General features: G+C 39.6%; 1 protein-coding gene across 1 annotated transcript in view; it reads left to right on the top strand.

Annotated features, from left to right (window-relative positions):
• smg1 (SMG1 nonsense mediated mRNA decay associated PI3K related kinase) overlaps positions 1-13,178 on the top strand; it is a 112,064-nt gene that overhangs the window by 10,538 nt on the left and 88,348 nt on the right. Inside the window, exons 5-8 of the mRNA XM_069674033.1 lie at positions 2,119-2,177; positions 3,340-3,553; positions 9,530-9,655; positions 10,455-10,527. Of these exons, the coding sequence (XP_069530134.1) occupies positions 2,119-2,177; positions 3,340-3,553; positions 9,530-9,655; positions 10,455-10,527 (472 nt within the window). The remainder of the gene's footprint in view (positions 1-2,118; positions 2,178-3,339; positions 3,554-9,529; positions 9,656-10,454; positions 10,528-13,178) is intronic.

Here is a 13,178-nt window from a genome sequence, read left to right as displayed (position 1 = left end):
TGATTCCACTGCCATTTATGAGAACGATCACGGAACAAAGGGCAGAGACTGAGGGCGGTAGAGGCAGGAAGACAGTTGGACTGTCCCAATATATTGTTTACTTTCGGTCAGACACAGACAAGCCTTTAAAAATATTATAGGACAAAATGTTCATTTATTTAAAGAGCTGTAGATATATGTATTCATGATATAAAGTATTTTGTTTTGTTCCCTTAATGTCTACAACAGAGATGATGAGTGCAGAGATACAATTTAGAAACAATTGCCAAATTTCTGAGAACTACAGTGGCTTGCATAAGTATTCATACCCCTTGAACTTTTCCACATTTTGTCACGTTACGACCACAAACATAAATATATTTTATTGGAATTTTATGTGAAAGACCAACACAAAGTGGCACACAATTGTGAAGTGGAAAGAAAATTATACATGATTTTAATTTTTTTTTACAAATAAAAAACTGAAAAGTGCGGTGTGCAAAAGTATTCAGCCCCTATTTCTCTGAGTGCAACCAATTGCCTTCAGAAGTTGCCTGATGATTGCTGAATGATCGAATGTTGACCTAATGACTAAAGAGAGTCCACCTGTGTGTAATCTAATCTCAGTACAAATACAGCTGTTCTGTGACGGCCTCAGAGGTTTGTTAAGAGAATATTGGGGAGCAAACAGCATCATGAAGTCCAAGGAACACACCAGACAGGTCAGGGATAAAGTTGTGGAGAAGTTTAAAGCAGGGTTAGGCTATAAAAAGATTTCCCAAGCTTTGAACATCTCACGGAGCGCTGTTCAATCCATCATCCGAAAATGGAAAGAGTATGGCACAACTGCAAACCTACCAAGACACGGCCGTCCACCTAAACTTACAGGCCGAACAAGGAGAGCACTGATCAGAGATGCAGCCGAGATGCCCATGGTGACTCTGGAAGAACTGCACAGATCCACAGCTCAGGTAGGGGAATCTGTCCACCGGACAACTATTAGTCGTGCACTGCACAAATCTGGCCTTTATGGAAGAGTGGCAAGAAGAAAGCCATTGTTAAAAAAAAACCATAAGAAGTCCTGTTTGCAGTTTGCCAGAAGCCATGTGGGGGACACAGCAAACATGTGGAAGAAGGTGCTCTGGTCAGATGAGACCAAAATTGAACTTTTTGGCCTAAATGCAAAAAGCTATGTGTGGCGGAAAAGTAACACTGCACATCACTCTGAACACACCATCCCCACTGTCAAACATGGTGGTGGCAGTATCATGCTCTGGGGGTGCTTCTCTTCAGCAGGGTGAGGGAAGATGGTCAGAGTTGATGGAAAGATGGATGGAGCCAAATAAAGGGCAATCTTGGAAGAAAACCTGTTGGAGTCTGCAAAAGACTTGGGAGTGGGGCGGAGGTTCACCTTCCAGCAAGACAACGACTTTAAACATAAAGCCAGGGCTACAATAGAATGGTTTCAAATAAAACATATTCATGTGTTAGTATGGCCCAGTCAAAGTCCAGACCTAAATCCAATCGAGAATCTGTGGCAAGATCTGAAAACTGCTGTTCACAATCGCTCTCCATCTAATCTGACTGAGCTTGAGCTGTTTTGCAAAGAAGAATGGGCAAAAATTTCAGTCTCTAGATGTGCAAAGCTGGTAGAGACATACCCCAAAAGACTTGCAACTGTAATTGCAGCAAAAGGCGGTTCCACAAAGTATTGACTCAGGGGGGCTGAATACTTTTGCACACTGCACTTTTCAATTTTTTATTTGTAAAAAAAATTTAAAAACATGTACAATTTTCTTTCTACTTCACAATTGTGTGCCACTTTGTGATGGTCTTTCACATAAAATTCCAATAAAATATATTTATGTTTGTGGTCGTAACGTGACAAAGTTCAAGGGGTATGAATACTTATGCAAGCCACTGTATGCCAGGATGAAAGATATTTCCTTGTTGGATTACTGTCCTGTTGCACTGTTCTAAAATTGGGAGACAGTGTATAAAAATGTCTTAGCCCTACAATGTTCTCAACTCAAAATATATGTGAATACATTTAAAATCGTTAAACTGAAACTCTGCATAAATACCACTCATTTATTATACATTGCTGTCCTCACACTTTTTTAAATTTCTCTCGCACAGACCCTGGTAAAACAGATGGAGACCATCCTCAGCACCCTGAATGACATTTTAAATGAGAGGTAAGACTAAGCTGTGTACCTATGGTTTATTTGACTTGTGCTGCATTCTAAAAAAAAATTTGACAGTTCAAGTCGACTTGGGACAAACAAATTAATTGCAAAAAATATACATTGGAAATACAAACACCTGCCTACTTTTTGCCAAGGAGGCAATTTACTATCCTTTTAATGTCCGGTTGGGCCAGAATGACAAGCAGAGTCAAATTAGATAAGAAAGCACAAAAGGCCAATACAAAATACTGTTTTTCCCCCCAAATAAATATAAATGTAAACCACTGTGCACCAGAGATTCGGGACCAGTCTTTTTAAGTGAGAATAAGGAGGAGAAAGATGTAAATTAGAAGAGGAGGAAGGCAAATAAGAAATACAGCCCAATTCCAGAACAAAATTAATCATTAAACAATGAACTTACTTGTGTCTTAATCACACAGCACAATGTCTAACTAGCCTTTAGCATGATCATTCTGCATCACCCAAGTCTAGACATAAATTAACTGCCAAGTATGACACCGTAGATGGCTTTAGACTATGATTTTGGCAGTCGCAAGGGTTGCAGGAAAAGTCAAATTTCAAACTGGTTTAAAAAATTAAGTTGTGTGTTTTGTCTAGAAAACTTAGAGCTCTCTTAAATTTATTTTTACACAAAGTTGTTACTTAAGTGACAAGTATATTGGTGCTCAGTTTTCATTGACCAGAATAGTTAACATAAGAGTAAAATTCATAGGAGCAACAAAAATGATTTTCAAATACAGTTGTAATATTTATCAAACTATATCTACCATGACATTAAAGGTTTCCCCGTAATACACCATTTTTGGGGCAGCCTGGTCAGTTCTGTTTATCATTTAGCAAAAGTGTAGTATTCAATCTGCTGAATTTTTATGGACCAAAATAAATGTTATTATCATATTGTTATTTTCAAATCCCACGTAGAGCTGATCTGTATCATCAGCTCCCTCTCTGTCTCTCACTTTGATTGCTTTAGTGATTGGTGTGCTGACTGATTGTTTTGTTATCTGTAACTTGTTTTACAAATTGAATTGCAATAGGACATGGTCTGAACAAGAGTTTTTAATCAAAAGGTTTTTTTGCTTTCATTTCTGCATTTGTCATGTGGTCACTAAACATGTGGTGTCCTTGCTGGTGTTGTTGACATGTGTAGCAGTAAGCTGCTGTGGGAGTTGCGTCAGGATGCGGCAGCCTGCCTGGGTCTCCTCTGCACGGTGCTCAGCTATGAGGCTGAGCGCATCTTTAAGTGGCTCTTTCTCAAGTTCACCACGAGTGGCCGTGACGAGGTGAAGCTGTTGTACCTGGTGGCAGCACAGCGTGCTTTGGAGGCTGCTGGAGAAAGGAAGGCCTTCTCTCATGTCATGCAGGTAACCACATATGGAGGCTTTAGTTCCTTTGAGGATCTGCTCCAAGTTAGTGAAATAACATGCTGTAGAATGCTCCAAGCTTAGTGAATCTTATTGTTGAATGTTAACTTATAAACAGCACCAGTATAACCTAACAAACACATATACATCCTGCTTGTACAGAAGTGAAAAGTGTGTACTGGCTATACTGCTAGGTAAGGCTTGTTTGTGAAATTGCATGAGAAATAAAAAAAAATCTGTCGCCTCAGACATAGCAAAGAAGTAGTAGGTAATGCAAAAATGACAGGCATGTGTTATGTCTATCACGTCATTGTTGCCCTCATTACTGGGACTAGGCAGTCCTTCAAATACCAAAGTTTGGCGACTGTTGTTTTCTGAGGCTGATTCAGTTGGCTTAAGCCTGTCTTGTATGTTCTAAGTAGCTGAACGTACAAACTGATGAATGGCTATGAGAGGTCATGGTAAACAAAAAACGCTTGCTTTATTCACTTAGTGAAGTGAACACAATATACACAAAATAATTACATACACAGATTATTCTTTATTGATCCCCAGAGGGGAAATTCGGGTGTTGCAACAGCACAAAGACAAACTAGCAAGAAAGTAAATACTAATAGAAATAAGAATAGATACAATACAATACGAGGTATACACAAGTGACAAAAGTGACAATCTAAAGTGACATGTATTGTTAATAGCCGCAACATTTTATCTGTATGAAATAGTGCAGTATAATATGTGGTATAAGATATTACAATATACCTAAACCTGATCTTATCTGGACAGTTCCTGCTGACTACTATAACTTAACCGATGGTAAGCATGTCCTTCACTGTGTCTGCGGGACATCCTTGTACTTTGCTTCCCAAACTACATAACATGCACTACCTCATTTGGCCTTAGGGAAATAAAGGCTCAGTTGATGATATTAAAGGTAGCTCTAACAGATGTATAGGCACCTGTCAAGGCACAGGGGTATTTTTCAGTGACTAACTGATCAATGAAAACTAATACCTTGTCACACTGCACGCCTAAGCAGTGTGTGACGGCTGCCTTGCCAATCTGCTCTGCATTCTGCTTTTTCTATCCAAATCTGCGACGTTTTTCAAACATCTCCTGCTCTGGCCTACGTTCACCTAGAAACACCATTCAAACTTTAAAATGTAGGCACGGGTCTTGTCTATTTAAGTTGTATTTGAACGGTGACCCTTTAAAGATGGTGAGTTATTTTGGAAAAATTCAGGATTTATAATGGGTGTGTATTGCGGAATGTTCATGCAGAGCTAATTGACAGAGTGCGGAGACTCAAAAAAACCTCTCAGAAATTCTCTCTCTCTCTGACGACCCCAGCCACAAATTACACAGTAGAACTGTGATTTTTTCACAGGGTTGTAGCCGCACTTGTCTTCTTTCTCCCAATGTGTCTACTTTATCAGTAGAATTTACGGTTTTTGATTTATCTGCCCCTAACCGACAAGAGTAGCTCTCAACTGCTCCATTTACTCCAATGTTAATCGGGAGGAGGATTTTCCAGGATTTTCGAAACTGCACCTGTTTTTAACTCGCTCCTATTACCACATTTTAGAAGCTAGGACCACAAAAACTTATGTCTGTGTTCTTTAAGGCCTTTCTGGCTTGATGGTGAAGAAATTTTGCCGATATCATGTTTGGTTTGGAAGAAATGGCAGTAGTTTGACGTCCTAAATGTGAGCCAGAAATCACGCTCAGATCAGCTGTCACAGACACCAGCTGTGGTCACATAAGCCATTTCTAGGGCTTTCCGACAACCATCACCGCGGCAACCGAGATCAGCTGGGCCAATTCATTATTCAGACTCTAAAAAACTCTCAGAAATTCTCTCTTTCCGTGACGACCCCAGCCACAAATTACACAGTAGAACAGTGATTTTTCACAAAGTTGTAGCCACACTTGTCTTCATTCTCCCAATCTGTCTACTTTATCAGTAGGACTTGTGGTTTTTGATTTATCTGCCTGTAACCGACAAGAGTAGCGCTCAATTGCTCCATTCACTCCAATGTAAATCACACAGACAGACAGACAGACAGACGACAGACACACACAGACACACACAGACACACACATGCACAGACACACACACAAGACAGACAGACAGACAGACAGACGACAGACAAACACAGACACACACATGCACAGAGACACACACAAGACAGACAGACAGACAGACGACAGACACACACAGAGACAGACAGACAGACAACAGACACACACACAAGTGCACAGATATCAGCCATCTCATTTGACAAATCACCTCGGATACAGATGACAGACAACACAGGAGGACTCTGATTGGACAGTTGTGTGTGTGTTTTTTTTTTTGCCATGATATAACCTTCTGCTCCGCGCTGATCGATCCCCTTTGACCTACTCGTAGGTAAGTACCGGTCATGTTCGACATTAGCATACTGAAATCGTTAATAAAAGTGGATTTTATTGAAGCTAGACATTACTATCTCTCCCATGATCACGATTACTCATGATTTCGGAAAAATGAATGTACTTGTTTATGGTCGGTCTGTTTCAGCAACATTAATCTGGAAGTACTTGGGTCCGGATTAGCGAGTAGCCGAGCTAACGCTAACGGAGCGTTAGCAGTTAGCTTGGCTAGTCGGAGCCCAGTAGCTCCGGGCCAACAGGGATGTGTGAAAAAAATGAATGGGGCTGTGTGAAAAAAATGAAACTTTCTTTTTCAAAAATCATATTATCAATGTACGTGGGGTACACAGACATGCAGCGCAGCACAGCCCACTCTCGCGATTTCCCAACGGGGAATTGTCTAGTTATTATAGCTACTTCTTCCGTACGTTTTTTGACCTGCTACTACTTTTACATACTTTGTGCTACAGAAACCATTCAACTATCAAACTGTTCATCTTCTTCAGCACATTTACGCTATTACTTTTCACATTTTTACTCCTCCTACTTTTTAAAATATTCTACTTTTTCTACTTTTTTTTTTACTATTGAAGCAGATGGGAAAAATCTTCAACTTCACTTCAACTCCTTCAACTTTGACATGCTACTGCTTCAGCATACTTTCACTCACAGACTTCATTTTTGCTTTAGAATGTTCACAAATCTTTCTACTATTTTACTTGTATTCAGCTTTTTGCTATCTTTTACAGTTTTTGTATAATTCAGCTCTAAGTAACATGATGTTTTCAGCAATGTTCAGATTTTACAATGGATGCAGATGGCACAGGCTAGAGTGCGTGATGTCATCGGTACAGTGTAGAGCAGGTCAAAGATAACTAAAAAATCTCAAAAACAAATTGCTCCCAAGCCCACAATTTTCACTCCACATACATAATTCATACATCAAAATGTAGGCAAACTTGTGCTGGTACTGCTAGCAGGGTTATTAAAGCAAAAATATTTACAGTTCTGCCACAAAAAGCTTAAATGCAACATGAACTTGACAACTGCCTCCATCTGCTCCAATGTTAAATTGTGACAGCAAAGTTCCAATACACACAAGATGTGAGCATTCTCTTCTATTGCCACCTTGGCCACATTTCTGGCATTTATGCTACATTTATGCTACATTTAAGTTACATGTGTGTCTTCAGTAGACTCTAAGGTTTCTGCTGGTGTGGTCATTTTGCTGATATCAGTTACGGGTTTGGCCCTGCAGTAGAAAATTCAGAGCTAAAATCTCAACAAATCAACAGTTTCAACCAGGAGTCACAGCCACACAGCTGATTGAGATGAGCTAATTAGTGCAGTAAGACACACATGAGTGTCTTTCTCTGCCTCTCTCTCTCTATCTCTCTTACTCCCTCTTGCTCTCTCTCTTCCTCCCTCTCGCTCTTGTTCTCTCCCTCTCTCTGTCTTACTCCCTCTTGCTATATCTCTCACTCATCAGCTTTTTTTTTCTCACTTTCAGCTTCTTCCTCTTCCTCGCCTTCATCTTCCCCACTTTAAGCTCATTTTTCTACACCTTCTGCTTCTTCTTCCTCACTTTAAGCTTCACCTTCCACACCTCTTGCTTCTTCTTCCACACTTTAAGCTTCACCTTCCACAGCTTCTGCTTCTTCTTCCACACTTTAAGTTTCACATTCCACACCTGTTGCTTCTTCTTACTCACTTTAAGCTTCATCTTCTACACCTTCTGCTTCTTCTTCCTCACTTTAAGCTTCATCTTCCACACCTCCTGCTTCTTCTTCCACACTTTAAGCTTCATCTTCCACAGCTTCTGCTTCTTCTTCCACACTTTAAGCTTCATCTTCCACAGCTTCTGCTTCTTCTTCCACACTTTAAGCTTCATCTTCCACAGCTTCTGCTTCTTCTTCCACACTTTAAGCTTCACCTTCCACACCTCTTGCTTCTTCTTCCACAATTTAAGCTTCATCTTCCACACCTCCTGCTTCTTCTTCCACACTTTAAGCTTCACCTTCCACACCTCCTGCTTCTTCTTCCACACTTTAAGCTTCACCTTCCACACCTCTTGCTTCTTCTTCCACACTTTAAGCTTCATCTTCCACACCTCCTGCTTCTTCTTCCACACTTTAAGCTTCATCTTCCACAGCTTCTGCTTCTTCTTCTACACTTTAAGCTTCATCTTCCACACCTTCTGCTTCTTCTTCCTCACTTTGAGCTAAATTCTGCCTAATCTTCCTCAACTTTTAAATATTTTCCACAGCTTTCAGCAGTTTCACATTTCTGCATTTTCAACAATGTTTTGCATTTTCAGCAGTGTTTTGCAATTGCATTTCAGCCTTCAGCATTCCCACGCATTTTCTGCAGGAAATGCAATTTTTCTAGTTATCACTTCTGTCTTATTTGTGTCTCAATTAAATTAGTCGTACTCACATGTCCAACTTCTCTCTGTGGACATGTTGTTATGGTGATTAAATGCGTAAAATAACGCATAATGGGTTGTAAACAACTGGTATTGCTACCAAAGTGCAAACATCAGTGTAACAACAGCTGCACACATTGAGTTTGCTTTTGATAATGTCCATTATTAACTAGTTTTGTTTCAGTATACATTTTAAATTTAGATTTAGTCTAGATACAAATCTTAAATGTATACAGGCTATTTTGTTTTGGAAAAAAATGTGGGTCCTATTCAAGCAATCAATAGCACACGGTCTAAAGTGCATAACGTTAGTCATCAGGGCGTGTCCAACCCCCATTTGCTAGTTGAATGATGCAAACACAGGCGAAAAGAGGTTGTCTGGTTTGATTCATATTACACCCAAAACACATCTAAGCATAATCAAGTGACCTGATGTCATCTCCATTTCCCTTTTAAATGGTAAATGGACTGTACTTGTATAGCACTTTTCTAGTCTTGCGACCTCTCAAAGCTGCTTTTACACTACATGTCACATTTACCCACACACACATTCACACACTGATGGCAAAGGCCTAAGTGCCAATCTCCAATCAGATCTATGCCCATTCATACCTGATGGCTATGCCACCAGGAGCAATTTGGGGTTCAGTGTCTTGCTCTGAAAGCCAGTTGCACCTGCAGGCAGGTACAGTGATATTTACACTGGCCGATTTCAGCCATTATTCTTAAATAGACTAGGCTTGGGCCATCTCATGTATCGTTTTTCCTTCCATCTTGCCTCTGGTAAATGCAAAACACGCTGATTATTTAAATTTCACATCGATAGGATCTGACAGGATGTAATTGCAACAAGTGGTCTCTGTCCTTAACATCAGAGAAAGGTCGGCCATAAATGCTAATATACATATTTTTGTTGCTGGATCACATGGCTATGTTCTCTACTGCAGTCAATAATCATAGCTCACATCATAAAGAGTGTTCATGAGGTAAAGCTTGGATTTAGGTTTTGGCTGAACATGAAGGGCATGATCAGGAATCTCCCTAAAGCAGGCAACAGATTGGTGCACTATTTTGGGGCATGGCTCAGGGCCTGGTAGGTGGATGGTTTTCTGGACTTATTGTTTTGTATGTTTCAGCTGGTGATGAGCAACATGCAGTCCATACTGGAGAATGTGGACACCCCAGAGCTGCTTTGTCAAAGTGTAAAATGTATTCTTCAGGTGGCACGCTGCTACCCGCATGTCTTCAGCACAAACTTCAGGGTGAGTGTTTCAGAATTGATTGGTCCATTTGCTATTCATTCACACCATTCAGAGCAGTGGTTCCCAACCTGGGGTCCGGGCCCTTCTTAGGGGCCGTCAAAGATTGCTTGGGGTGCACGAGGCTTTGTCTGCACTGAGATTGTCAAGATTAGATTTGCACATGTTGAATAAAATCATTAAAAAAGCACTTACTTGATAATGAAGTCTGTTCAACTATTAAAACAAATATATTCATTCATACACATCCACACATATATGCACACGATATATATTTTTTGACATACATTTATGCATACATGCATGCAGAAATGCCTACATCCACATATTTAAATTTAACTAAAAGGGGTACTTATTATAAAACCTAAGATAAACTTTTAATAAACTAAAACAACAAAGAACTATAGTCTTATTGATGTCAATTTTTGCCAATAAAGATTTTGAATCAATTACTTTATTGTTTTGGTGCCGTGTTGGTTAGGGGGGCTCAGCCTTTCTTAGATAGAAGCAGGGGGGGCTCCAAGAAAAAAAGGTTGGGAACCACTTATTTAGAGGGTTTCCTGGGGCTAAAGCTGATCAAAGGCGAGAGTTAGGGTACACCCTGGACAAGTAGTCAGTCAGTCACAGGTCTGACCCAAAAGAAAAAAAATACTCGACATAGAATTGCCACAATCCCACCATGTTGCCATTTAATTGATTGGTGTTGTTTTATATATTTGATGCAGACTGATCAACTAAAGTCAGATCAGATCTTGGCCATTGCCAACTCCAGGTCCTCTGATGTTTTATGTTTTTCCAACAGGACACAGTGGACATCTTGGTGGGCTGGCACATAGACCACACACAGAAGCAGTCCGTCACTCAGCAAGTCTCAGGTAGGTTGAATTATTGTTGATTATTGTTTACTGTGTAATGACCAGTCCCTCCAAAATTCCGTGGGCATTTTCTATGATTGTTGTGGCCAACAATGCCTGATTTTCGTGGCAGCTTTTTAAAAAAAGTTTCATGCATGCAAGTTGCAATGAGTTTTTTTCCCCCCACAAATTACACATCCACTGTGAGCGATTGGGACAAACACTCCAGTAAAGGAATCTATTGGCTGAGGGAGCTCTTTGTCTTCTGATATCACTTTGGGTTGATTTACTTGGCAAGATCTCGAATAAAATGTGTAAAAACTGAATGACACTAAAGTAAATAGCCATTAAATGCTCATTTCACATTGTGCATGCACAGAATCAGAATCAGCTGCATTGGCCAAGTATGTGGACACATACAAGGAATTTGACTCTGGGTTTACTTTGCCCTCGATGTTAGAGCCTGACCGATATTGGATTTTTGGGGCCGGTTCCGATATTGGGGAGTAAAAAAATGTCGATATCGATATATCGGCTGATATATTCACATATGTTCAAAATGTATCTGAAATTTAAATATTAAAATTCCAAATCTGAAAAGTTATTTTCACATTTGCATGACATACAAAATTCAGTTCAGTTCAAAATTCAACTTAAAAAGCACTAAAATAAAATATCAAATAATAGAAGTAATAAATAAATAGTAAATAAATAGAATAGAATAGTAATAAATAGTAGTAATAAATAGAAGTGAGTATAACACAAAAACACAAAAAAGTAGGGACAAAAATTATTTTCTTTTTTTTCACACCTTCACACAGTGCTGCTAAAGATAAAAGTCACAAAACACAGACCAGCTCATTTGACATACTGATACTGTTAATAATAGTAATAAAAGGCTTAATGAGCAGGATTTTCCATATTAAATATTCCCTATTAATCAACATCATAATCCAGGAGAAGTGTGAGATGGTGTCTGTATCTGCAGAGGATCTGCCCTTCGTCTGTGTTTCTATTCTTATTCTGCTCTGTTTGGGGCATTTTGGACTATCTATGGACTGTCTATCACTGGGCAGTGATCTGGAGCTCAGCCAACAGTCTGCAGGTCGGGACTCAATCAAAACGTAGCATGACGGTGACATGGCTGTCTCTCTGCTCTGCTCTCTGCCTGTCTGTAGCACCTTAACATCGTAACTTTAACATCTTTATGAGACGTGAAAGGGACTTCACAAAACGGGTGATTTTAACATTAGTTTGTTGTTCACAATGTTTAACTCTGGATGGGAAAAATAATGCCTCCTAATGCTTCCCTTCGCTGTGTGTGCTCTGCTCAGCTGTGACACGCACTCTGGCAGCGATAGGAACGTCCTCATTTCCCATCATGCCTGCCACCTAGTGCTGACTGAGTAGTTTAAAGTTGTTAAGTTTGCTATTTATGTTCCAAAATGCAAAAAAATATTTTGTTATCGTTTTTAATGTGTCTCTTTAGAACATATGTTCTGCATATGTTGGTATTTGTCATTTTTGTGCTGGTTTATAGTTTAACCATGAGTGAGGAGGCTGTTAAATTTCTTGACTTCAGCTGTATTTTGATTAAAAAATCTGAGAGCTTAGCTCTCATCTTGTCAAAGGTAAAACTATGCCCTCTGTTTGTTAGAAGGTGCAATGGCTTATTCTCACAGCACTGCAAATAATTAAATACATTTATATCAGAGTATATCGGAGGACATTTATGCCAATACTGATATATCTTCAAAGTGCCAATATCGGCCGATAAAATCGGTTGACGATAAATCGGTCGGGCTCTACTCGATGTACAGACACGCATACTAAACAGACATTCTAAACGTAAAAACAAGGACAGATTACACATGGTAACACAGACATTTAGAGACTAAAACAATAGATCTAAAACTACCATATACAGACCTATGGGTACAAATATATTTTACAAATTATACACTACCAGTCAAAAGTTTGGACACACTTTCCCATTCATCTCATTCCAAACTTTGACTGGTAGTGTATATACAGTACTGTGCAAAAGTTTGAGGCAGGTGTGAAAAAATACTGTAAACGAATGCTTTGCTTGCTTAAGAATGCTTTCAAAAATGGAAGTGTTAATAGTTTATTTTTATCAATTAACAAAATGCAGTGAATGCACAGAAGAAGAAATCAAAATCAAATCAATATTTGAAGTGACCACCCTTTGCCTTCAAATCAGCATCAATTCTTCTTGCACACAGTTTTATGAAGGAACCCGGCTGGTAGGTTGTTCCAAACATCTTGGAGAACTAACCACAGATCTTCTGTGGATGAAGTCTTCCTCAAATCCTTCTGTACCTTCATGTAATCCAAAACAGACTTCATGATGTTGAGATCAGGACTCTGTGGGTGCCATACCACCACTTCCAGGACTTCTTGTTCTTCTTTACGCTGAAGATAGTTCTTAATGACATTGGCTGTATGTTTGGGGTTGTTGTCCTGCTGCAGAATATATTTGGGGCCAATCATACGCCTCCCTGATGGTATTGCATGATCGATAAGTATCTGCCTGTATTTCTCAGCATTGAGGACACCATTAATCCTGACCAAAGCTCCCACTCCATTTGCAGAAACTTGCAAGGAACCTCCACCATACTTCACTGTTGCCTGCAGACACTCATTATTGT

Source organism: Semicossyphus pulcher, unplaced genomic scaffold, assembly GCF_022749685.1.
Source record: "Semicossyphus pulcher isolate SPU_LCO1_2020_fin unplaced genomic scaffold, fSemPul1.0.p SCAF_23, whole genome shotgun sequence".
NCBI lineage: Eukaryota > Metazoa > Chordata > Actinopteri > Labriformes > Labridae > Semicossyphus > Semicossyphus pulcher.
This window is presented reverse-complemented; position numbering and strand designations above follow the sequence as displayed.